This window comes from Schistocerca serialis, chromosome 2, assembly GCF_023864345.2.
Source record: "Schistocerca serialis cubense isolate TAMUIC-IGC-003099 chromosome 2, iqSchSeri2.2, whole genome shotgun sequence".
In the NCBI taxonomy this organism is placed as follows: domain Eukaryota; kingdom Metazoa; phylum Arthropoda; class Insecta; order Orthoptera; family Acrididae; genus Schistocerca; species Schistocerca serialis.
In genome coordinates this window covers 312,475,123-312,501,328 of record NC_064639.1, presented here as the reverse complement: position 1 = coordinate 312,501,328, position 26,206 = coordinate 312,475,123, and the positions used below count along the sequence as shown (strand labels likewise).

Below are 26,206 nucleotides of genomic sequence, written 5' to 3'. Positions count from 1 at the left end.
TTCCTTCACATAACCGGGTGCGAGATCAGGAGATCTCGGTGGCCAGGAGCGGAGCCAGGTCCTCAAGTTCCCTGCGACTGATCCATTACTGAGGAAGGGAGTCATTCAGAAAGCCTCGTACATCATGGTGCCAATGGGGCAGAGCTCCATCCTGTCGGAAAATGAAGTCCTGGGTACTTCCATAACTTGAGGGAACATCCGTTGTTCCAACATGACCAAGTACAGGATTTCCATTACAGTAGTAATCGGTAGGGCTTGTGCAGCAAACACCACCTCAGAACTTTCCATACAGTTGTTTGGGGTATTCAAAGTTCTCGGCTGGCTCTATTGGTAGACTTACAAGCACTGTGCACAAAACTTTCTTGAATCCATCGAACATCGTCGTCTGACACACAAAGTCAACCTGTGCTTTTTTCCTTTGTACATACTCCCAGTCTGTTCAAACTGCTTAAATTAAAGGCTAATGCTTTTGCGAGTTGGTGGTTGAATACTGAATTTGGTACGAAATGCCCGCTGCACTGCAATTTGTGACACTCTTTTCACAAACTCGAGAACACGGAAAAACATGATCCACAGCTGCTAACTCATTCACAACTGACAGTTAAACGGAATGACAGCTTTATTGCCATGGGAACTCTACCAGCTGCTTCTGAAACCATCACCGCCCACCTCCCACTATCTGTCAGAAACTTTGAAACTTCCTCTTTTCATTGGTATAAAGCTTGTTCATTTTGGATTTGTACTTGAACACTTTCTGAAGAAGAGAAATTTGTTAACATCGAATATAGATTTAAGTGTCAGGAAGTCGTTTCTGAAAGTATTTGTATGGAGTGTAGCCGTGTATGGAAGTGAAACATGGACGATAACTAGTTTGGACAAGAAGAGAATAGAAGCTTTCGAAATGTGGTGCTACAGAAGAATGCTGAAGATAAGGTGGGTAGATCATGTAAACTAATGAGGAGGTATTGAATAGGATTGGGGAGAAGAGAAGTTTGTGGCACAGCTTGACTAGAAGAAGGGATCGGTTGGAGGACATGTTTTGAGGCATCAAGGGATCACAAATTTAGCATTGGAGGGCAGCATGGAGGGTAAAAATCGTAGAGGGAGACCAAGAGATGAATACACTAAGCAGATTCAGAAGGATGTAGGTTGCAGTAGGTACTGGGAGATGAATAAGCTTGCACATGATAGAGTAGCATGGAGAGCTGCATCAAACCAGTCTCAGGACTGAAGACCACAACAACAACAACAACAACAACAACAACAACAACAACTTGAATACATACGAATTTTTGAAAATGGGTCCATCATTTAGAATAACCTGTATAATGTAACTGGATAGATAAAAAAAATCTGCTAACCAAGCAGTGGCAGTAGAACACACACATGAAAAATGGTATGACATCTGCAAGCTTTCAGAGACAGTGGTCCCTCTCTGCAGAAGGGTTGAAAGGGAAGGAAGAGGGGTGAAGGAAAAGGACTGGAGAGGTTTAGAAAAAGTTCTGAAAAGTCACATAGTGCCTTTACAGCATCTCAGACTGCCTGTAAATATCTGTGAACTCCATGTATCCGAATTTAGTGTTACCACAAAGAACATGTTGTACATGAATCCATTCAGCACAGGAGATAGCTGCGGCAGCTTGTGACATGACACACAGTGTTGCCCATGTCACATGAATCTTGTGACAGTGTGTCACTGTTGTGTGCCACAGTGTTACAAGTTGTTGTCTCACAATAAATGGGGCCTTCTGCATGGATGCTTTAGAGGCAGTCTTTATCCAGCAGTGTTGTTGCTGCTGCTGTTGATGATTGTGATAATAATATAATCTCTCGCTTACTTTTATCTTTAATAAAATTGGTACCTAGCTGTTAACAAATGTGCCAAAAGTAGAGTACTAATTCAAATTTCAAGACATCTACACATATTTCATGTCATGATGCATAATGTTGCTGATTATCATTTCTGTGTACCATGTTTCCTTAAGCAACTTTCAGATTTGATGCACCGTCAAAGCATGCTTTTGTCGGTGATTACTCAGGACAGATAACAATGCTGAAATTGGAAAATACTGGTGTTCAAGTTATAACTGCTCTGAAAGGTCACACAGGAAGTATACGTACACTAGCTTGGGACTCTGAAAAACAGCTGCTTTTTTCTGGAAGCTTTGATCAAAGTGTGATTGTCTGGGATATTGGTGGTCAGCAAGGAACTGCATATGAACTACAAGGTCACCAGTAAGTATGCATAAAAAAAGAAGGCAAAAATTACTGTGATAGTGTCAGGTGCCTATTGTGGTGATTCTCGTATTTGGAGCCGTGAAATAAACATTTAGAATAAATGTATGCTATTCCAGTATTCAGTAATATAGCTCGTTATTACATTTTACAGTAACAAGGTGACAGCACTCTGCTATGCTAGTCTCAGCCAGCAGCTTATCTCTGGAGGGGAAGACCATGTGTTAGTTTTCTGGGATATGACAGCTGAACGAAAGGAGGTAAGTGGCCTGTGAAGTGTTAAGCTGCTGAGTGTTTTCTATGTTGATGAATTGCTTCAATAGTAAAGTAATTTTTCTTCTGTGACTAGCTCATCTGACAAAAGACAGTGAAAGACTAGGCAGTGTTTATAATACTCAGATATTGAATCTTGTATGGAATGAAAATTACAGATTATTTCATTTGCTTAATTGAAAGCCAGTGTATTGTTGGTTTCATATTGCAGTGCCACTAAGTACAGTACCAAGATTGAGTTACTTGCTGTGTCTGCATTTTTAACAGCTGGAGTTTATCAAAACTAGTACATCATTCTAAAGCATAAGCAATTGAATTGTCTAGTAGACAAAATTTTTAAATTTAAAAATTTTTATTTGTGAAATGATAGGGATGCTTTACATTTCTTCAAGTTATACACTGCAGTGCAGGAAGAATACACAAATTTGAGATATATGTTACTTGCATTGTTGTTAAGGATAACTTAGTAGCCATTGAAGTATTTGCCAACATCTAAATGTTTGAAAGCAAAGATTTTCTAAACTGCCATGTATTACTTTATTGTTAACATTTTAATGACAGAAATATTATATTATATGCTTATGACATCCATTTTTTTCATGCTTCAGATAATGTGTCTATCTTATTTTAATACTGCTGTAATATAAGGAAATTTGTTAACATTGCTGAAGGGTGTGTTGTTATTAAAATACATTTTACAGAGGTGGCTAGATAATCTGCATTATATCTAGCATGCTGCTTTGTACTACTGGATTAATTGTGGATTAAAAATCCATACCTCTGCACAAGTTCAGAATTTCTCCTGTTTCTATGTGCCACACAAAGTCTCATATATATTGGTAATCCTTTATCAATGGTGTTTCTGTGGTCAGCAACCCAATAATTTGTTTCCTGCTGTCCAGTCTGACTTGTTTGTAAGGCATGAAATTGAAAGATTGTTAATGGGACATGAGAAACACCTACACAGGGAAGCAGGTTAAATGGCCACTCTGCAACTCTGAGGACAATGTAGCATGGTTAGGTGGAATATTGGAAGTACTGGTGATTAACTTGCACCTATTAAAATAAATGTCACATGATTGGCAAATCAAAGACTTTAATCATGGAAGCTCTAAGACCTGCACTGCTAGTAAAGATGTCATCATACTAACCAGGAGTCGTTTGATGCCCCCTCCCCCAAGAATCAGTTATTATCAAGAGGTTTTTCTTTTCCCACATAAAGAAGCATGATGCTGATTAAAAATGAATTATAGAGCTTTGTGGTAAGTTTCCCAGAACCACAACCTGTTACAATGACATTAGGAAACTCTTTCATTAACTTTTCAACAGTTTTTTGAACCCTCGTACCAAAATTTGCCATGGCTTCTTGAAATTACAAAAACTCTTGTAGTAATAATTCCTCAATCATCACCACATACAGTGCCAGAGGTGCACACATTCCATTTTTAACCTGCTCATGCTTGTCTGTTACCAAGGTAGGCAAGCTATCACACAATACCAGCCAAATGGGCAGGCTGTCTTACTCTCATCCGAGGAAAGCTATGCCTAACCCAAACAGGCTGACGGAATATTGCTTGCCTGCCTGTATTCCTGCTGAATTACACTACATAGCAGTTTATTCTGTTCACCTTCATTGTGGTGTTATGAGTAGCGCTTGTATGCTGGTGAAAAGTTTTTTTTTTACCCAAGTATCTCTATAACCATCCATAACTGCATAAATTCTGATGGTGCAGGATTTTGTCCATGAACTGACCTCGGGATTGTGTCCCATAAATTTCATTCAGGATGGCCAGACCATTCGCTCGAATTGTTCAGTGTGTCTCGTACAATTGTGGCGTGGTGGGAAGGTGCAATGTCATCCATTGTTGTTTGTGAACATGAAGTCAATGAATGGCTGCCAATGGTCTCCAAGTAGGTGAACATAACTATTTCCAGTTAGTGATTGGTTCAGTTGTACCAAAGGATCCAGTCCATTCCATATAAACACAGCCCACACCATTATGGAATCACCACCAGCTTGCACAATGCCTTGTTGACAGTTTTGGTCCATGGCTTTGTGGGGTCTGCACTACACTCGAACCCTACCATCAGCTCCTACCAACAGAAATTGGGATTCATTGACCAGGCCACAGTTTTCCAGTTGTCTAAGGTCCAACCTATATGGTCATGAGCCCAGGAGAGGTGTTGCAGGTGATGTCATGCTGTTAGCAGAGGCACTGGCATTGGTCGTCTGCTGCCGTAACCCAATAATGTCAGATTTCAGTACACTGTCATAACAGACACATTCGTCATACACCCCACGTTGATTTCGGCAATTATTTCATGCAGTGTTGGTTGTCTGTTAGCACTGATAACTGTAGGCAAAAGTTGCTGCTCTCAGTTGTTAAGTGAAGGTCATTGGCCACTGTGTTGTCCATGCTAAGAGGTAATGCCCGAAATTTGGTATTCTCAGCATGCCCTTGACACTGCGGATCTGGGAATATTGAATTCCCTAACAATTTCCGAAATGGAGTGTCCCCTGCATCTAGATGTAATTACCAGTCTGCAATGAAAGTCTGTTAATTCTCATCATGCAGCTATAGTCATGTCGGAAGCCTTTTCGCATGAATCACCTGAGTACATTTGATGCCTTTACTGATATACTGCCCTCTTATAACTTGTGTAAGCAGTACTGCCGCCATCTGTATATGTTTATATCACTATGCGGTGACTTTTGTCACCTCAGTATAATGTAATAACATCCATTAAGAATCTTTGATCCAGTTCTCTCTCTTTCAACTTCACCCACAGTTCATTAGTGGGTAAATTGTTGTACATTTTCTCTCAGTGAATTAATGCAACATGCGTCTGCAGTCCAACCTCCTCTCTATTTAATACTCTTTCAAACAGCCTCCATAGCATTTGTGGACCAGACTTCCCTTGCTGTGGATATTTTGATCCATACCCTTCTGAGCCATTCCATGTCAAACCAGCATAGGTGCCAATCTGACCCTTTTCAATTATGAAATTTGGTGTGTTCATTGCACATGACAAGATAATGAAAAATACTAAATTACAGAATCTTAGCTCAAGACAAGAGTAATGGCCACTCGAAGTTCTACAAATGTGCAGAAAAGTCAGTGCTGGCAAAAACGTCTGTGACTTCTTCTCTAATAAAGATAAAACAGTGAACCATGTAATTTTGGAAAGGTCTTGAAACAAGCTTTTCAGTGATAATCCATTTTGTCATATTTGAAGAATGTACACAGTGAAGATCAGTGACATTGACCTTCGACCTTGAATATCTCAAAACATGTCGCCTTCAAAATTGAATGAAGAAAATGTTACTTCTTCATGTTACACTACACAACATAGTAAAAAATCGAGATGGTTTGAAACTGGGATAAGGAGATATAAATTAATATGTCCAGCAATGTGCTGCATTAATGCAAAATAAACAGTATTCAGACTCCAACAACATAACACAAAGCTCTGAAAAATATGTTTACTATTAAAAAGGTGGTATTAATAATATAGCACAGAAATTTAGTACAGTTAGCAGGCCAGTAGCAAGCATTTATAATATGGGAGGTCACACACTATGACATGTGACTGTCAATGATGCAAAACATGATATAGGCATCCCAGCTGAATGTATGCTTGGAAGGCGTGGTAAACCGGTTCAGATTTACAGAAACAAATGTGACAGTTGTGTAACCTAGACTTACTATGCTTCAATGTTAGGAAGCGACACATGACACTGCACATATTATGGTCAAGAAAATATGTTTGCCCTGTTGCTGCTCTCACATGAACCTTTGTAAGAATGTCCTCCTTGTCCACAGTTAGGGCATCAGGTTTCTCTTGGTATACATATGAAGGTGAAGGGCCAAGAGGATGTAGGAAGCTAATTGCAACCATATTGATATCTTCATTAACATTCTAAACACATTCAAGCATCCAACAAACCCTGTGATAACGTCAAAGTATGAGTCTCATTGGGACCTAGCTAAGACTCATTTCTGATGTCTGACAAATTGGAGAAAACTTTCGTTTGAACATTGTAATAGCCAGTGGGAATAATACAATGTAACTTGTGCGAGTGTGTGCAGATCACTCTTGCAGGAGAGATTCTTCATCATCATAGTCACTGTTAGTCATATAATGAAAGTGACACACCGCAATGGTCTTCGATCACCATTCAGACATCTGTCTGTGTGTCATTATCTGAGAATTGTAGATACACTGCACACTGTCACGAGCAGCAAGCCTCTTGACAATACCAGCAATACCATCACATGGTCTTTTGCCATATAATGTGGCCAAAAAATGCCAGACTGCATGGATGCTGAAATCAGCCTGATGAAAAGTTTTGTTGGAAAATTCTTGTGATTTTTATACTGGTCTGTAGCACCATTTGAGAAGTAGAAAACATACTTAGGTCTTTATTGGAAAAGGTATTTCATAAAGCTAAATAAGTGACACTGAAAAAGATGAACACTCACTGTATCATTTTATGGCATTCTGATGTTATAACAAATGAAATGGCATCAACGGCACGACTTTCTGGATGTCTATAATAAACAACAAATGGATGAATGGCAGCCTCTGCATTGTTCCAATAAAACCTCTGCACCTCATTGTGCAGGATAAATGATAATATTCTGGAAAATCACATATTACAATTTATTCATTGTCACCAAGTGTGTCTTTCAGATTTTGCAGATTCACACTGTTGGGTGGCTATGAAGGAATGCAACAAAAGCTTTTTTAATGTACCTGCAAGGTTTTCCAAGAAATCTTCCACAGGTGGTACACATGTCTAGAGAGGTGTTCTATCTGTACATGTCCACAGTTCATTTTATTTCATCAATTTCATTTTCATCAGACAACTCTTGCAGGTGCGGCTTGATGGAATATGTACTTGGGCAGTTTCCACAACTGGACATATAGCATTTTGGCAGTGCAGGATTACAAATTATCCAACCAAGACAGCGTTTGTAGGTGCTAAGGTGACAGTGTGTATCACATGTCAACTCTCTTCATCTGGAACGTTCCAGCACGATCTTCACATTTTTGTGACTACTGCAAACGCACACACTGGGTACCAGTTGCACTAGCCAAAACACAGTTCTTGCGTCGCAACTGGCAGAATTTCAGTAATCTTATTTTCGGTCGTGCACGTTCATCTGATACAGTTCGTGCAGATTTCCCAACAGTATCCATTTTTGTTTATAAGTCCTGGAACCATTTTCCTTGACGGAGACAAAATCAGTCTTTCCAGGCAAACAATGGCTTATATTGTCTCTGTTATAGAATTCTGTGACACTGTTCACACTTTGTTCACTTAAGAAATGTTTAGGTCTTGGATTGGGAGTTGCTAAGATGCCATATTCTTTGACTAATTGTTTTACTTTTCTCACTGAATAGTTAGGGACTCCAAATTCATTTTCAATTCTTCAAATGCTCCAAATGCTCCAAATTCTTGGAGGAAATATCAGAATTTCTCTCTCAATTGCATTATCATTTCAGATTCAACATTTGTTTGATAATCTGCATTTTCTTCCACACTAGGTGTATATTTATTTCGGAATACCTCAGCCACTTGCCCAATATCTTTCTGTGCACATTTTTTCTCTTCCAGTGTCTTCTTTCTCCTTGGGGACTAACCAAAAGGTACGAAACTATCATTTAATGCATCTAAATCAATTTTTGGGGCTACAGATGTGTCTGGTTCACCTGAGGAGCTATGCAGGTTTGTGGTTTCCATTTGTTTCAGTGTAGCTGGGTCAACCACCGGCCCTTGTCCTGAATTAATTTTTTTCTACATTTATCACCTATTTTGTAGTCTGCTGTTATGCCACCAATCATATCAACCATTTGCACTTTATGTAGATTGTTCTTGTATCTGTTGTGATCATCATCTCTGAATGGTTTACAGTAATACATGATCCTCTCAAAACCCATCTTCAAAGTGGATTGTATAATTTCAAAATCCAACACCTCTTGCAGCAGCTCTTTGTGTACGTGTAGCAGCCACACTGACATATAATATTTGATAGCTTGATATTGGCCTGCCTACATTGTTACCACTCTGTGCATTGTTATAACACTGCCTTTTTAACAATAAACTTGTTTTTCAGTGCTTTGTTTTATATTGTTGGAGTCTGAATACAATTTATTTTGCATTAATGCAACACATTGCTGTACATATTAATTTACATCTCCTAATCCCATTGTCATCCCAACTAAATTTTTTACTATGTTGTATAGTGTAACATGAAGAAGCAATTTTTTTCCCATCAATTTCGAAGGTGACATGTTTTGAGAAATTCAAGGTCGATGATCAAGGTGAGTAACCTTAATTGTTTAAGTCTTCAAATATGACAAAATTGCTTATCATTGAAAAGCTTGTTTCAAGACCTTTCCAAAATTACCTGGTTCACTGTTCTGTCTGTACTAGAACAGAAGTTACAGCCAGTTTTCTCAGCAGTGTTTGTCAGATTCTCTGCACATTTTTTAGAACTCCAAGTGGCCATTATTCTTGTCTTATGTGTGCTAAAATTCTGTAATTTGGTATTTTTCATTCTATTGTCATATGCAATGAACATACCAAACTTCATGAAAATCGAAGAGGCTCGGGTAGAAAATAGTACTTCTCTGTGTTGATTTGATGTCTTTGTCTTACAGCTCCTCACAGCCTGTTGAAGAACTTTTATACCTAAATGCCATAATTCGTCCTGTTCCATCCTCACCTCACATCTGTGTGAGAATTCAGGCTGACTTTCCTGGACTAAATTCATAACATACTTTGTCCATTGACCATGATTAATGTTCTTATGATGTAACTTAGCCCCACAAATCATTCTCTGTACATATTCACATATTTCTTCGTGCACCTTGTTTTTCTTTTTTAACATTTCTCATTTTACTTCTGTATTTAGAGTCCTCTATCGCTCTCTCCTTTGACTATCGTTCACATTCAGGAACATCATATAAGCTGCTCTTTTCTTAATTTTTCTAAATTACACCAAACTGGTTTCATCTTCTTTTCATATACCCGAAGGGCTCATTTCGCTGTTTCATCATTGGCCACCTTTACGTGCTCATATTCCTGTTCTGCTGTTCTCTCTGCACTCTCCAATTTTTTTACTACCACTGTTGATAAAAGTACTTAGTACCATCTTCCCTTAGACTGTCCAAGTTGTACCTCATAATTTCATTCTTGTTGGCATGTTGCGTCCTCTTCTGTTCGCCACCCTTCCAGAAGGTATAGGAGATATAAATTGTACATTCCACCAGGTGGTGGACACTTCCACTGTGTGCCTATTTTTTAACTCTTGACCACCTGTACTTTCAAACTGACTTTTTGCCTCAAGATTAGATAATCTATGGTTATACCGTGTAAATTTATGTCTGTCCTTGTGAGCAAATAATGTATTTTCCACTCAAAATTCATACTGCGCCAATAAATCCACCAACCTTTTCCTGTTCTCATTCCCAACATCTTCCTCATGCATCCAAGTAGTGTTATTATTCTTCCCTTACCATTCTCTGCCATTAAAATCTTCTGCCAGTATCAGCTCATAGCCACTTGGAATGGCTTCTGTAGTTTCTATCAGCATCTGTTCAGAATCTTTTACTTTCAATGATGAGTCTTCAGTTGGGTCATACACTTCCAATGTGATTATATTCATGGCTCTAGCTTTCCAGTTTAGCTTTATCAACGTTTCACTAACTGCCTGCCACAAGGTTATGTATTTTGACCATAGTTTATTTGTCCATGCCATTAACATAATGTGGGAACTCCAGGAGATATTCACAACCTGTACCTTTCTTTTCTGTTTCGGAAAGGACAGCTTCAACAATGCTGTGTCACCTTATATCAATTAAAACTTCTTGTTGTGAATATAATAGAGGGAAACATTCCACGTGGGAAAAATATATCTAAAAACAAAGATGATGTAACTTACCAAACGAAAGCGTTGGTATGTTGATAGACACACAGGTTCGATTCTTGAAGAATAATATCACAGTACACAAATCTTTTAACTGACATTTTTCAACTGCATTATGCATTGAATTTTCATGACATTCGTTATCCACAGTACGTGAAGAATTGTGTGTCATCTCCACTTTTGTAGTAAAATGTAAATTTTTGTGATTTTCAAGAAATTTGCAGTAACGCTATTTGTTCTTGATATGTTAGCAAGGTCTCACAACTGCACAAGTTAACTGCCGAATGGAGCCTGTCACAGTGTCTGTGATAGAACTGCCCATGTGTAAAGCAGTTCTGGGTATCTTACTGATTGCAAGTGTAAGGGATTTCACAAATCGCGACAGGCATACATTTTCATGAAAACTTGTGTTTTGGTCATTTACTTGTCCATAATTATAATATTTGTTGTAATGATAAAAATTTGTAAACAGTCAAATAACATTGGAAATGCAATAAAATACATGTATTTTTTCTGTTATATTACCTGTGAAATGTAATATGGAAGAAATAATGTGACCAATGTTTAAAAAAATTATGACTCCAAGAAATAAAGAAAAAAATTAGCAGGACTGGATCCAGCATATGCGCTGGTTGAACACTTCCCACTGGACCACCACTATCTTGTACTCAGTGTTGCAATGCAGTGGTATATAATAAACACGTAAAAATTCTCTTGTGATTTTCTCAAAATTGTGTAAGTAGTACTCCTCACTGCTTGCACACGGACTACTAGAAGTGTACAAAGTTTGAAGTAAATCCTTGATCTGAACATTGTGGCCTGTCGTAGTAAGTAGCCTTGTATTGTTATCCTCCTACAGTTACTCAATAATAGCATCTTGCTGTGCACCAAAGTATCATCAGCAAACAGTCACAGATTGCTGCTCACACTGCCCACCAGATCATTCCTGTGTATAGAAAATAGCAGCAGTCCAGTCACACTTCCGTGGGGCACTCCTGCTGCATATTCATAATTGAGAACAGCCTACTGGGTTCTATTACTTAAGAAGTCTTAGAGCCACTCAATATCTGAGAATCTATTCCATATGCTTGTACCTTCATCAACAGTTTGCAATGTGGTATGGTGTCAAATGCTTTCTGGAAATCTGGGAATATGGCGTCTGCCTGTTAGCCTTCACCCATGGTTCACTGGATATCATATGAGAGAAGAGTGAGCTGATTTTTGCACAAGTGATGCTTTCTAAAACTGTGCTAATTTGTGGATAGAAGCTGTTTAGTCTCAAGGAAATTAAATATTTAAACAGAGAATGTGTCCAAGAATTTTTCAGAAAGCCAATATTAAGAGTGTTGTTCTGTAAGTTTATGGGTCTGTCCTTTTAGTCTTCTTGTATACAGGAGTCACCTAAACTTTTTCCAGTCACTTGGGACTTTGCACTGGGTGAGAGATTCATGATAAATGCAAGATAAGTAAGGAACCAGTGCCGTAGAGTACTCTTTGTAAAACCAAACTGGAATTTCATCTGGGCATGATGACATATTTGTTTTCAAGTCTTTTAATTGCTTCTCTGTGCTAGGGGTGCCTATTACTGTGCCCTCCACATATGAGTCCATGCAACTGTCAAATAATGATATGTTTGTAAGAAATTCCTGCATGAACATTTTCTTAAATGAGACATTTGAAACTATAGCTTTCCTTTTGCTGTCTTCTGTTGCTACACAAGGTGCCTGAATAAAAGCCTTTGACCTACTTAGTGATTTTGCATGGGACCAGAATATTTTCAAGTTCTCAGCAAGATCTTTTCTTAAGGTATGGTGATGGTAATTGTATGCCTCACGCATTGATCTGTTTATAGATGCAATAATCTCTAATAATTTTTTTCTGTTACCATGTGCACATTCTTCTTTAGCACGTTCCGAATTTTGTTGTTAAACCACAGTGGGTCATTTTGATTCTTATTTCACTTACTCGGCATATATTTCTCTAGTGTGTGGTGTACAATCTGTTGAAGCTTTGCCCATAATTTCTCTGTGTAGTGCTGTAGTTCTAGAGCATTTGGTCATTCCACAGTCACATGGTTCAGCTCTGTGAAACAGAGCTACTCCAAGGCCTAGTCAACAGTTAAGTACAAGATGACATCATTCTAATGAATATCAATCTTGTTGTTTCCATTTAGATCTAGATTTCTGTGTGCGCATTCAAGTAGTCAGGAAATTTATATTTTTTACTTTGAGTTTGAGCAGTTTTTATTTTTTGTTTGCTAAATATTAAATTTATTTTTCCTAGTTTTGATACTGTGATCCATGTGTTGGATTTGGCTTTGCCAAAGAGGGTTACAAGCACAGTATGTAGACATGATAGTCATGTATAGCTCCCATAATCATAGTTCCAAAGTAACTCAACAAAACCACCACTGAAACTAATCTTTATACAAAATTCATGCCTCTTGTATGAGACAGATACACTTGAAGATTTTCATGTCTCAACTGAAGATAGAAATATAGCTGGGGGTGTGATAACATTATTGACAACATTTATTGTTGCTGTGCTATTAGCAAGCAACAAATTTGTTACACAGACAGATGTATGGTTAACATTGCTTGCTAAGAGAGACTGTATCTGATTCATCTTAAGTGTGTGCAGAATTCCCAACACCTATAATTTTGCCAGTGCGTTCATTTCATTTGTCCTATGATCGTAATGGTGCTTTCCAGTAATGGAGTTGTGCTCATTCATAGCACATCTACAAAAAATAGTTAAATGTTACTTAAAAATCAGCACCATTGGAGTGTTATGGATACAAATTTTCACCTATACTCCTCTGTCTGAGTATGATATTTTTTAGTTGTTTGTGTGTGTGTGTGTGTGTGTGTGTGTGTGTGTGTGAGAGAGAGAGAGAGAGAGAGAGAGAGAGAGAGAGAGAGAGAGAGAGAGAGAGAGAGAGATTTGCACAATACCAAGCAATGGAGAATCCAGAATGGTATGTAACAATATTATGGAAAGGATAGTTGTTATTCACCATATAGGGGAGGTGCTGAGTCGCAGATAGGCACAATAAAAAGACTGTCAGAAAGTGAGCTTTCAGCCAACAAGGCCTTTACTGGAAATACACAACACACACACACACACACACACACACACACACACACACACACACACACCTACCTGCAGTCTCTGGCTGCTGAGGCCAGATTGTGAACAGCAGCACATGAAGAGTGAAGCTTGGGTGGTGGTGGTAGTGGTAAGGAGGAGGGGGGCATGGGGGGGGGGGGGAGGGGGGACAGTAAAGTGCTGGTTGTGGGAGCTTACAGGGACGAGGTGGAGAGAGGGCAGGGCAGTTAGGTGCAGTCAGGCGGTTAGGAGAAGAAAGGGGAGTAGCGGAAAAGGAGAGAAGTAAAAACACTGTGGGTGTGTTGGTGGAATAGAGGGCTGTGTAGTTCTGGAATGAGAGCAGGGAGGGAAACCTTACTGTGCTATCTCCCCTCCTCCGCGCCCCAGCCTCTTCCTTTCCTACTTAGCCCCACCACCCAGTTGTTTCTCCCATCATGCGCTGCTGCTCATAGTCTAGCCTCAACAGCCAGAGACTGCATTAATATATGTGTGTGTGTGTTTTTTGTCTATTTCCAACAAAGGCCCTATTGGCCAAAAGCTCGCATTCGGACAGACTTTTCATTGTAGCTATCTGCAACTCAGCATCTCCACTATATGGTGAGTAGCAGCTACCCTTCTCATAGATTTGCAAAATAATAGTGCCAGAGCTTTTGCGATCTTTCTTATAGTTATATGGCTGGTCACATATGTTCAGCATTATGAAATGTCTGTTCATTATTGTGTGGAAATCCTCTCTACAGTGCTTCATTTCTTAAGTAGTGTAGTCCGTTGACTGACAATTGTATTTTTCAAACCTTGCTTGGTTTATTGTGTTGGATCAAAGAGAGGTACACAGAAGGAAATTTACAGCAGTACATTGTCCAGTCACATTAAAGTGATCACCTGTTAGAAGCCTCACTAACCACCTTTTGCAGTGCGGATTGCTGTTAGATGTTCAGGAAGAGACTCAGTGAGGATCTGGAGCAATGGTCAGTTGCACTAGGTTTCCCACCTAAGAACCCATGGCATGATCAGCCCGAGTGAGGTGGTCCCACAGATTCTTGGTTGGATTTAAATCCTAGGAGACTGGTGGCCAGGGGAGAATGGTAAACTAATGCTGTTACTCTTCAAACACCCCCCCCCCCCCCCCACACACACACACACACATGCACACACACTTACTGCGAGCGGTCTGACAAGTTGCATTATCCTTCTGGTTGATGCCATCAGCAGAGGAAAAAAGTGATCACCTGTTAGAAACCTCACTAACCACCTTTTGCAGTACGGACTGCTGTGAGATGTTCAGGAAGAGATTCAGTGCGTGTGGGGGTGGAAAAGGCCCTCAAGGATAGATGCATACTTGTATTGATCCGTTGTGCCTTCCAGAATAAGGAGATCACCCAGAGAATGCCGTGGAAACATTCCCCAAACCATAACGCTTCCTCCTCTGCCCTGGATCCCTTTGCTTTCAGAGGTTTCGTGATGTACACGTCAACAGCCATCTGTCTGTTGGAGCATGTGATTCATCTGAAAAGGGCACAAGTCGCCACTCTGTGTACATCCAATTCCAGTATTGGCATGAAAATTCCAGCCCTCATTACTGATGAACAGCAGTCAGCACAGGTGCATGGAACAGGTGCCTGCTGAAGAGGCCCATACGCAGCAATGTTAGCGCAATGGTCATTGAAGAGACTGTTGGTAGCCTCCTGGTTAACAGTTGCATGTATACTCACCTGTACGCATGTCTGCAGCCATTGTCCACCACTGTCATCTGTGGTCCATGGCGCGTGTGTCACAGTTTCCTTGGCACTAGTTTTGCATAGTACCATTTTGCCAAGCCTAGTATATTTTAACCACAGCGATACATGAACAGTTTACAGACTTAGCCATTTTGGAAATGCTTCTGCCAAACGCTAATGATTGTGCCCAGTTGGGCATCGTGTAAATAGCTAAATTTCCACAATATGACAACTGCATGGTTTGCCACATCCCCCTGACATGCTTTATATGCTGTTGATTGCTACTAATGCCATCTGCCATCAATGAGTGGCAACTGCTTGTTGATGCCGAATGTGGGTGGTGGTCACATTAAAGTGATTAGACCTTGTACATATATATTGTAGGAAGGTTGTGTGAAATGAATGGTGCATAAAATACATTTGCAATAAAATCCCTATTGTATGAATAAGAAAGGAATAGTGATGATGTAGTAATAGCTAAAATAAAACAGTTTAAATCTCAGTAATGATTTAAAGTAGAGTACATGAAATTTTTAAATTTTGTTCACAGTAGCCAGAATTAGACACTAGCATAACTGTTACTTGTCATTTAACTGTCTCAAAGTTAATCTCAAACATTTTAATTTTGTTAAGAGTTAAGACTATTTATTATCCCTTCTTATGAAAAAGTAACAATCGTGATCTTTGGATATGAAGTTAGGTTTCAGAGAGTGGGTTACTTTTGTGCAAAGTATGACAAAAATTACTAAAATTTCTTCCATTAAGGTGTGATCTAACAGTTCTGTATGGGCTTCGTGCCATAGACTCCCGAATGGCAGGAATCTGATACATGTCAGCGTTGCGGACGTCCGTTCTTCTGGAATTTGCGTGCCATGATGGACCAACGCCAACTGGGTCTGCGACAGCACCATTGTCGGTTATGCGGTCGTGCAGTATGTGATCGGTGCAGCAATGGTCGTTCAACTATTCCCATCATGGGATTTGAATTTGATGTTCGCGTCTGTGACCCTTGTCATGTCCAGCTGAAGGATGCTGAGTAAGTGATACAAATTGTTTATATTTACAGTGCTTTTCTGCAGAAAATTGGAAAATAAACTATGATAAGCAATATTTGTTTATTGTTTTCCTGTGACTCTTTCTGATATTCTTACTCTGTAAAAAAAAAAGAGAAATTATTTTAGTGTAAATTGTCGAATGTATTTGTAACATGTTGCAGTGAACTTCTAACTGCATTCTCTACGAGTGTGAATTATGCTTGTGTGCACAATTTTTTTTTTTTTCTATTTAGTTTGTTTTGCCAAGCTATATATAACTAAAATGTAGTCATCTAGTTGTTTTTATAAAAATACTGATAAAAATAGTGATTGTGGATGAGCTAGATAGGGACTGTGTACATATAAGTGGCATGCAAATGAAAGAGAGACAGATGGAAAAAGTAAGCAGGCTGTTTCTATTTCAAAAGTAATCACCATAACTTTTAATACATTTATCCCACTCTAAGTCAAGGCAGTTGATGCCTTCAAGGAAAAATTTTTGTGTTCGTCTCTGGAACCATGATCATACCCAGGCTGTAATGAACAGTCTACTTACTTTTTTCCACCTCACTTGTTTTCATTTTGACTGTTCCCCATAGAATGTGGGTTTCGAGACCTCAGCCAGAATAGAGAGAAACATGCCAAGAATGAGCAGTATTCGTACAATATAAAATTAACTGGCTGAGGAATCAGAGAAAGGGAACTTGAATTTTTAAAGATATTAGGGAATTTATTTATATTTAGTCACTAGGGAAAGAGAAGAAGCAGAACGGAAAAGTAGACAATACTGAACATTCTACATGTATGGGAGGGGAATTATTAACAACCTTGGTTGAGAAAGGCTATTATTGAAATAATACGAAATGGAAGTGAGTCAGTTTTTATGGATGATAGAATTTCACAATGGGTTGCCGTGGTGAATCAAGTGAGTATTAGATGAATCATCTGAAAGAAACATTATTGATAGAGGACACCATTCTTGTTCACATATTGTGTCATGGTACTCGTGTTCCCTGTTTCACGATGATACAAAAAGATCCGCACTTCTTTGATATCATTCATCAATTCTACTGGATAAGGATTCCAGAAGAGGTCAGAAAAGCATAATGTCGGCAGTCTCATTAGTAGATTTGTTAAATATTCTAAGTGTTCGGCCTATAAAATGCAGTCTTTGCTGTGATGTTCCTACAACACTTTCAGTAAGATGTTTCAATTTGTGTTGTTAAATTTTAATTAATGGTAAAGTTTAATTCATAAGTATAAATTTGAATATATAATTTTTAAATTTGTCTGATTTATTATGGATCTTCAGCTTAAAGGAATCCTCAAACTTTTTATTGTTTATAGACAATTGTCACTCTTTGTCTCATGCTAATATTGTGTCTAAATCATTTTGTTATTAGTTTTCATCTTCTGATGACTTTACTAGACAGTAAATGATAGCATCAGCTGCAAACAGTCTCAAAGGGCTTCTCAACTTCATCATCAGGATTAGTTAATGTCAGCAGGTCAGACATAACTGTTTTAATTAGGTTCTTGAATGTCAATAGTTATCTGTTAAGTTAGCTTGTTCAGTTCTAACTGGATTGCCATGAAGAAAGGATGTGATTGTTCTGTATTTTGTGTTACACAGCACAACATTGAAAGTAAATCCCTTTTTCTGTTGTACAGCACTGTTCTTGGTCATTGATTTTGAACATAAGTTTTATTGATTGGGTTTTTATGTACATAATGGGGCAGTTCTTGTGCCTCAGAGGCATAGTTAATTTATCGGCTTCACCATATTAACACAAATGGTTGATTGTTACAGACTCGCAAGGGAAGAGGAAGTGCATTGTCAGAGGTGAAATGTTATCAGAGTGTGTTTATGGTAAATGGAATACATAAGTGTAATATGAAACTGGATTCATTCCTATTATATGTTAGATGGGTAAAATACTGTTGAACTTTCATTGCCTCCGAGCAAAAGTTCATTCGTTGACTCAGAACCGACTTGGTTACATTTTTAGTAGGTTATTCAAAAGTAGTTTACCCCAGATCTAGCTGAGCAAACTTACTTATCTTCACTACTTACTACTTTCGATCAGGGAGGATAGCTTTGTAAGTCTGTGGATGTTCTGCTGAGTCTTTTCACTGTGCAAGAAAAACTCTTTTTTTCTAAATTATGAAGAAAATTGCTGCACTAGTTTCAGTCTGAGAGTTTATCTTCAGGTGTCTTCGGACATATGCCATTGCTGAGAACTGACTGGTGATGCTGAGGTGTGGAACAGTATTACTGGAATGGTTTTTAAAACATATGCAAGGTTATTCGTAAGTATCTCCGGGTTTCAGAAGACTGCAAAAACTATTAGACATAAAGAAAAATGAACACAGAGCATCTGTCCAAGTTTAAACTAACAATGTGCACTGTTGCATAGTTGCCCTAGCCTCCTTCCTTGTCAGAACATGTAGACAAATCATCAGCTCCATATTGTATCGAATTGGTTTGTACCTGCCGATAGGCGACCCAGTCGACAGATTTCCAAAGTGGGCAGCTGTCATTGTGCCTGCAGGGGCTTCAGCTAATTGTGCATACAAACACTCTTCATCTTTCACTGGCGTTCGTTGCGTAACAAACAGTACCCACATTGAGCACCTGTAACGTGAGTTAAAAAGGAGAAATGCTCCACCAACTGATGTGTGTGCATTTCTGTACGTCTTGTAGTTTGTGCATCGTTACATTAGCAGACACTCGAGGTATTCATGAATAACCCTTTAGAAACTTGTAGTGTGGCTGAGAACATTGACAAACATTCCTGCAGTGAAGTATCACATAGAGGAAGAAAATGTTCCTGTAAGGAAGTACTACATGATGATCTGCCACGAACAGTACAGGTCTAGTGTGACAGCAATCTAGCACAACTGCCATCTGGTAGTACAACAGGTGCACGTAAAAGAATTAACGCATGCATTATATGCGCAGGCGCACTAGATGGCAGCAGTGCGCGAGTGCACAGACAGGGGTACTCAAAGAGTATGCTTGCTGCTTGTTACTGTTGTTATATGTGCCTAGCAGCTAACTTCAGCTATTCATATTGGAGATTTTTACACATTTTTTTAGTGAGCAAATTTTCGTTTATGCAGTAATTACACAAAAGTAATATTTTTGCCAGCAGGCTTTCTTTTATGCAAGGTGTTTGCAAAAAGCTTTCGTTGTACTGAATGCTGCGTGATCTAGAAATGAAATGGACCAAACAAGTACTAAGATGCAAATCCAGGCATATAGTAAGTAAAAGTGTCTGTATGATCCTCGTGATCTACTGTATCATAATAATGTTCAACAGCAATCGTTTATTTCTGAGGAAATATTCATATAACTATAGATGTGTGATTTTCAATTGTGTACATAGCACAATTGTCGAAAGTTCATGTTCCACTTGATTACTTTTCTGGTTGTATTTCACCATGCTAGGAAGGAAAAACTGGATATAGTTGGCAAACTCACAAAATATTGTTAAATTCTTACTTCCAACAAGGTGAAATTGCACCAGTGTCAGGTAAGCAAATTCCTTCCTATCTTATCAATGTGGCATGTCTTAAAACAAGCCACATCCATATTCATGAAGTGTCAAAATTCCTTTGGCTCTTTGGGCCCCCATCCCTTTATTAATAGGGACCATTTGCCCCTGCCATCTTCTCTTCTTTCCAGCCAGGTTCTGACCTAACATCTGGCTTTCAATTGTTGTTGTCATTCTGCCCAAATTTTAGTGGTTACAGACACTGCCAGAGCAGTAACTCCAAAAACAACTGTGTCCTCCATGTGTAAAATGCTGTACAAACATAGACTTGGGAGAAAATATTATTGCAGGAACAAGTGTCATAATATGAAATGAACAGTTGTGTGCATAATTCAGAACAGTAATAGTATAATTGTGTGATAGCTCTGTAAGACAACAATAATTACTTTATAAATTGGAAGATTGAACACTTACAAATTTTTTAACTCAAATGAATTACTTTACAAGAAATCAGACATTCTTCATAGAGTTTTGTGCAGTTACTGCTGTCTAGTGTGCATGCTTAGATTCATGGTGATTAGTATCGTGCACATATCGTGTGTGTAATCAGTCAACATGAACTTGTGTGTGTTTCCAAACATGTACACTTTGGGCACTGTTGCATAGGCGTACACCTTAGGTGCATTGTGTAATAGTGGCCTTAGGCACATCTCTTGAGTTGACTCAGAAACTTGTAAATTGTGGAGCATATGGTGCAAAAGACTAAAATTTTGATTACAGTTCTCTGCTTAATGAGTAATTTTTATCAGTTATGTGTCAGTTTGGTATAAAAAGAACCCAAGCAATTTTTATAAGCTTTTATAGTTAAAATGTTAGTGATATGAAGTTGTTATTTGTATATTTAATTTATTGTTTATGTTATTCAACATTGAGTGTATGCCATGGTTCTTTGTGTGAATTTGATGTATGTATTTGTGGACCAGGGAGACATACACAGGTCTTAAACGCACAAGCTTCAGGCACAAATAAAGTTCATCTCTTGTTTGGGGACTGGGTAATCCTGTTTGCAGAATAGTGACAAAAGAGGTGAAGTAAATTATTTTAAGAAAGGCAAAGATACTCAGCAGCACTGACCAAGAGAATTATGACAAGATATGGTGAAATGGAAATTAACAGTGGTTTACAACAGATAATATTTAAAAACTTGAACTTACAAAACTGCTGTTTTTGAAAAAGTCAGTCAGGTTAAAATGAAGGGGGAGAAATTAGAAAGAGGAACATAAGCATGCTCTATTGGGCCAAATTTAGGAGGAGGAGGAAGAAGCAGCAAGAGTGGAAACTAAATCAGAACAGTGTGGTAGTACACAATGAGGTGCATTAAAAAAAGGAGGAAAAATAGAAGAAAGATGGAAGACAGTAACATGAAACACAGATCATGTGAATAAGAGGACCTGGTTTTGTGACACAGCAAGTCCCCTGCACCAAAAGTATGAAGTGTCAAGACTTTGCAAAATGAGCTGTTTGAAGATGAAGATGCTGCTGTGATGAAGAGTGTATTGTAGTAGAGCGTATTGTAAGTTATTTCTGTGATCTCTCTTCCAGCATTCAGTTTGATTTGTAGACAGTTTGAAAAACTTCATGCAAATCAGAAATATGAAGAGTAACTCCACATCATTGCTTGATGCTGAAATTGTTAATACCAGTGATGGGACTGTTGTCAACAGCTGTGCTGATGTGGTTGCACTGGTTTCCATCAGATCACTGAAATTTAGCACCATCAATTGTTGTGATTAGCACTTCGGGAGATGACCGTATGTTTTTGACCTACCAGGGTTCACTCAGCCTTATGATACCAGTTGAGGAGCCACTTGACCAAATAATGATGATTTCAGGTCATGAAAACTGACAAAGGAGAGCAGTGTGTTGAGCCCCCACCCCAAATACCCACATTTGGCTGAGGATGACACTGAGGTCAATTGGTACCATTGGGCCTTCTGGGGGAGTGGGGGGGGGGGGGTCAAGTGTGGAACTGTTCCTGTAATAGTTAGAAAAAGTCTACGAAAGATTTTGGGAAAGCAGGCACAATGTTGTGGAGGAGTGGTTTGATGATTGTAATGTCATAAAACTGTGTTATAGACCTGTGCAGCGAGAAGCTATTTTCATTGGAACTTGAAGAGTTTTGAATGATGTGGGGCTAGATTTTAGAGTTTTCATAAAGATGACAAAGAATCTCCTTAAACAGATCAGAAGAACATTGTGCTGATATTTTTATTAACAGTCCAGTGAGGTGGGATGGCTAGAATGCTACAGGTGAGATGTGTGTGTTCCTGTGGCTAGTAATTATGTGAAGGGAAGAACAAGAGGTTGGTAATCATCATTGTCGTCACAGTCAGCCACTGTAGGGTAAAGGCCTTCTCCAGAGTTGTCCATGCATTATGATCCTCAGCTTCCAACATCCACATTGCTCCTACATATTTTCTAATTTCATCTGTGCCTTTCTGTTGAATCACCGTCAGTCTTTCAGCGTGTCTTGGAATCCTGCAAAGTGCTTCTCTGATCTGCCCATCTTCCATTTGCCTGACTTTTTGTGTCCTACCCACCTCCATTTCGTACATCACATCACAACTGAGGTATTTTCTGGAAGAAGGGTCCCGAGGTCTGTGTTCCATTTTTCAAGAAATTGTTTAAAATTAAACAGTGTGTTACATAGAATATCTAATCAAAGTCATGTTTCATTATCTTAAAGCTAGAGAACAGAGCAGTTTCTTCCTGAGTCATGTGTGTGCAGCGCTGCTCAATTCATTTTAATGTAACGAGTGCTTATGACTTCAAGAAACCTATTGCCAAGGGAACTGTGTTTAAAATTCAGAAGTATTTTGTTCTGAAATACAAAGTAGATGGTTCAGTACTAGGCTCACTAACATATAAAGGTCCATATACATCATTCTGACTGTGGGAACAGATGTACAGTAATGGAGTATTGAAAAACTAAGTTTATCAACACTGCCATTTAATTTAATGAAGCCAGAAAAAGAAAAGGAAGTTGAGGATTTATTTAAGTAAATGGATGATGAAAGTAGTTCGTGGTTACACAGTGTGCTTTGACACTAGCCACCAGCAACCAGATGTTATTTAGAAAACAGATATCCTTGTGGGACTGGGAGAAGAAAAAGGGAGAGGAGGAGGAGGAGAAACAAAAGGTCGTTCAGTAACTAGAAATTATAACAGAGAAACTGTCCATCATAATGTATGGTCCGCTGAATAAAACAGTGGTATTTTATTTATGTTATTTTCTTTTTGTACCTTTCTGTGGGTTCCTTGATTGTAATTTTTATTAACAACAGTATTACTGCTATGTTCTCATGCATTCTGAGGGTTTAAAATAACATTTGATAAAAGAAATGTTTATTAATTATAACCTACTGACACTGCTTTATGAAGAAAGTGCCTATAAATGTTATGTTTTTAATGTGAAAAATAGTTTAAAATATCTAGAATTGTGGAAATATTTACTTAATTATAGCATTGCACATCCCATTAAAATATACTTGTATATTAGAATCAGGTTGTTATTGGGTTATATTGAACATAAGTACTTAAACTGTTCTATCACAAAAACAGTCCTATGAACTTTTCTTCTGGAAAATGCCTCAATCCTCTCTTCACTTTTGTCTGTTCTCTCGTCCCTCCTTTCCCCCTCTCCTAGGAATTCATAATTCACACCTATTTGTTTCTTACTGACAAAACCCTGTGTTTTTAATTAACTTCGAATTTACACTGGATGTAAGTCAGAACTGCCGGCAGGCACAAAATCTAAACCTTGTGTGTCAGACACATTGGAAACTTATTTTTTAAAACCTTTTTTTAGTTTACCAAAAGATCTTCAGGCCATTTTTGCTTTTCTGTTTATTTCTTTTGTTGTCCTCAACTCTTCTAATCCCAAAAAACTTGTTAACTGGTTCTCAAAAAAACTCAAAAACATCTCAAATCTCAAAAAAGTAACCAAACTTTGGTTATTATTAATTGCATGACATCTAGCAGAGCCCAGTATGAAAGGGAATGTGCATAAGAACCTGTTTGCAAAATAACAAGCGCACATATGCATGAACATGACAACATATCAATGCATTTGTAAGTTACATTCTGGTTCCAAGTCAACTGGGGTGATTGAATGATCTGTATCAGAGAAAAGATATGTATGGGAAATATAGGGCTCAGCTGTGGGACCTAGAATCTTAGAACAAAGAAACACATAAGGTTGTCTGCTAGAGCCTAAGTTGGTATAATGCAGGCACTTCAACATATGTTTTAGGTGGCAGGGGTTTGAACTATTGTTACATATGGCAGAGGTCCGGTAAGAAGTGTGTCATTTACGGTGCTGCAGCCTCAACAAGAAATTGTGCAGTACTTGTTGCCAAATGCTTTGTACAATCTGCTTTGCTTTGACTTGTGTGTTTCTCTTTGTTTTCTTTTCTTATTTTGAAATGAATGTAGAGAATAATCCTGGTTCATCAAGAGATTAAAATACATTTCTCACAACACCAGAAGAAATCAGCAATCTGTGTAACCATGTGTCAGTTCTGCCTTTGTAGAATCACATGGGTTTTGACTGCTTTCAAGAGGGTGGCATGACTTTCCTCACAATCCTCCTCCCTGTTGGACGATCAAAGTTCTTGTTTGTCTACGCTCACAGGAGACTGCTACATTATATAGTACCTGCGCTATACTATCTGAAAACAAAACTGGTCGACTTCTTTTGACCATGCAAAGACTCTTCCTGTAAAATGTGAGTAGAATTATTTTGGGTTCTACTTCTACCCTAAGTATCTAGTAGGTTACCTCTGTGTCAAGAATGGGTCACATGGCTATGAATACCTACAAAAAGACTTGGCACCGTGCTTACCAGGGCTTATATGCTACAGATTTTCAAAATCTGTGTTCTGTAGATTTGGATGGGAAAAGAAAGCTAATGTCAACAGACACCTTGAATCAGAGGAGGACCCACTTCAACAGAGAGAAAACACTGTTGCTTTACAACAGAAACAATTATTTATTGAAAACTGAAATAGAACCAAAGGAAGAAAGCAAGCAAATACCATTTTGGAAAAAGACTTAAGTTTAGCAAAGGCATGAATTCAAATCAGAAAGCTCTTATTGTAGACAATAAAAAGTTTTTATTCTCATTTGCATGCTACAAACCACTAAAACTTCCATTGGTTGTAAGTAGGCTATATGTTTTATTTTTATTTCCGTATGGCATGTGCATCAAGTATTTAGTTGTAGATAGTTCTTGTACTCATTTTCCAAATTGATGTGCCCTCTTTATTTCAGTCATACACCAATGGCAACATTCCATGAAGCAAAACATAGCATTGTCTATATGGATTTAGATGAACCACGAAAAAGGTTGTTAACAGTTGGCCAGGACCGTCTGATCAAAGTGTGGGATGTCTCGGCTCTCCTACAGTGAAGACGTAAGAGTATTTTGGTGGATATCAGATATGGTGCAGCTAAATTGCTTCACTATATGCAGCGAAAGAGACTGATGGAACTACAAAGTATAAATAAGATATATATGTGTATATAATTGTGTATGTAAATAAACTGTTATATGTGAGGAATATGTAAAAGAAAGTACGACTGATTTATTTTATTGCCAAATGACTTGGAAATCAGTATGTTATATAATGCTAACGTGTTAATAGTCAGAAAGGCAGAGCTTTATTAAACTGAATTTGTAAAATTATTTCTACTAGATTTGAACAATGTTCATTTATGATGCTAAAATATTTATAATGTTAAATAGTAATATCAGCAATGCTCCTTTGTTGTTTAGAAATTTATTTTATAGTAGTGATGCAGTTGTCAATCATCTATGAAAAGTCAGTTATATGTTATCAGAGTATTATTAATTCCCATTATAATTAAGTGCCAGTATTTATGAATGTTCATTACTAGTATCCCAGATGCTCCATCCGTTTACAGGCAGTTGAGATATTTGCATTTGATGTTTCTTATTAATTCTGTAAGAGTATTTACTTACCATCTGGATGCATCTTGTCTTCAGTAGAAATTCATTTTGTTGATTATTAAAATTTTTTGAGAATTTATAGTATCCTAAAATAAAAATTTGTCTTTGTATGTTTGGCTTGTTATTGAAGTTCTTATTTATTTTGTGTAAGTGGTTGCTGAATCCTATTTCTTCTGGAACTTCTTACTGATCACTGTATATGCATTACAAGAGAATCGTTTATTTGTATCGCTCTTACAGAATTATTTCTAAAAGAGTATAGTTGTATATGAGATGTGCAATTTTATGAGAATTTTGGTTGGAAGCTTAAAAAATGTAGGAGCATATTCGCATGTAATAGTATCTTGCAGCAAACATCTGTGTGGAACCCATT

The 26,206-nt window shown here is 38.1% G+C and overlaps 1 protein-coding gene across 1 annotated transcript in view; it reads left to right on the top strand.

The window, feature by feature from the left end:
• LOC126457096 (WD repeat and FYVE domain-containing protein 2) overlaps positions 1 to 25,943 on the top strand; it is a 77,652-nt gene extending 51,709 nt beyond the window's left edge. Inside the window, exons 4-7 of the mRNA XM_050093125.1 lie at positions 1,996 to 2,235; positions 2,390 to 2,495; positions 16,075 to 16,307; positions 25,134 to 25,943. Of these exons, the coding sequence (XP_049949082.1) occupies positions 1,996 to 2,235; positions 2,390 to 2,495; positions 16,075 to 16,307; positions 25,134 to 25,272 (718 nt within the window). The 3' untranslated portion in view covers positions 25,273 to 25,943. The remainder of the gene's footprint in view (positions 1 to 1,995; positions 2,236 to 2,389; positions 2,496 to 16,074; positions 16,308 to 25,133) is intronic.
• The last annotated feature ends 263 nt before the right edge of the window (positions 25,944 to 26,206 follow it).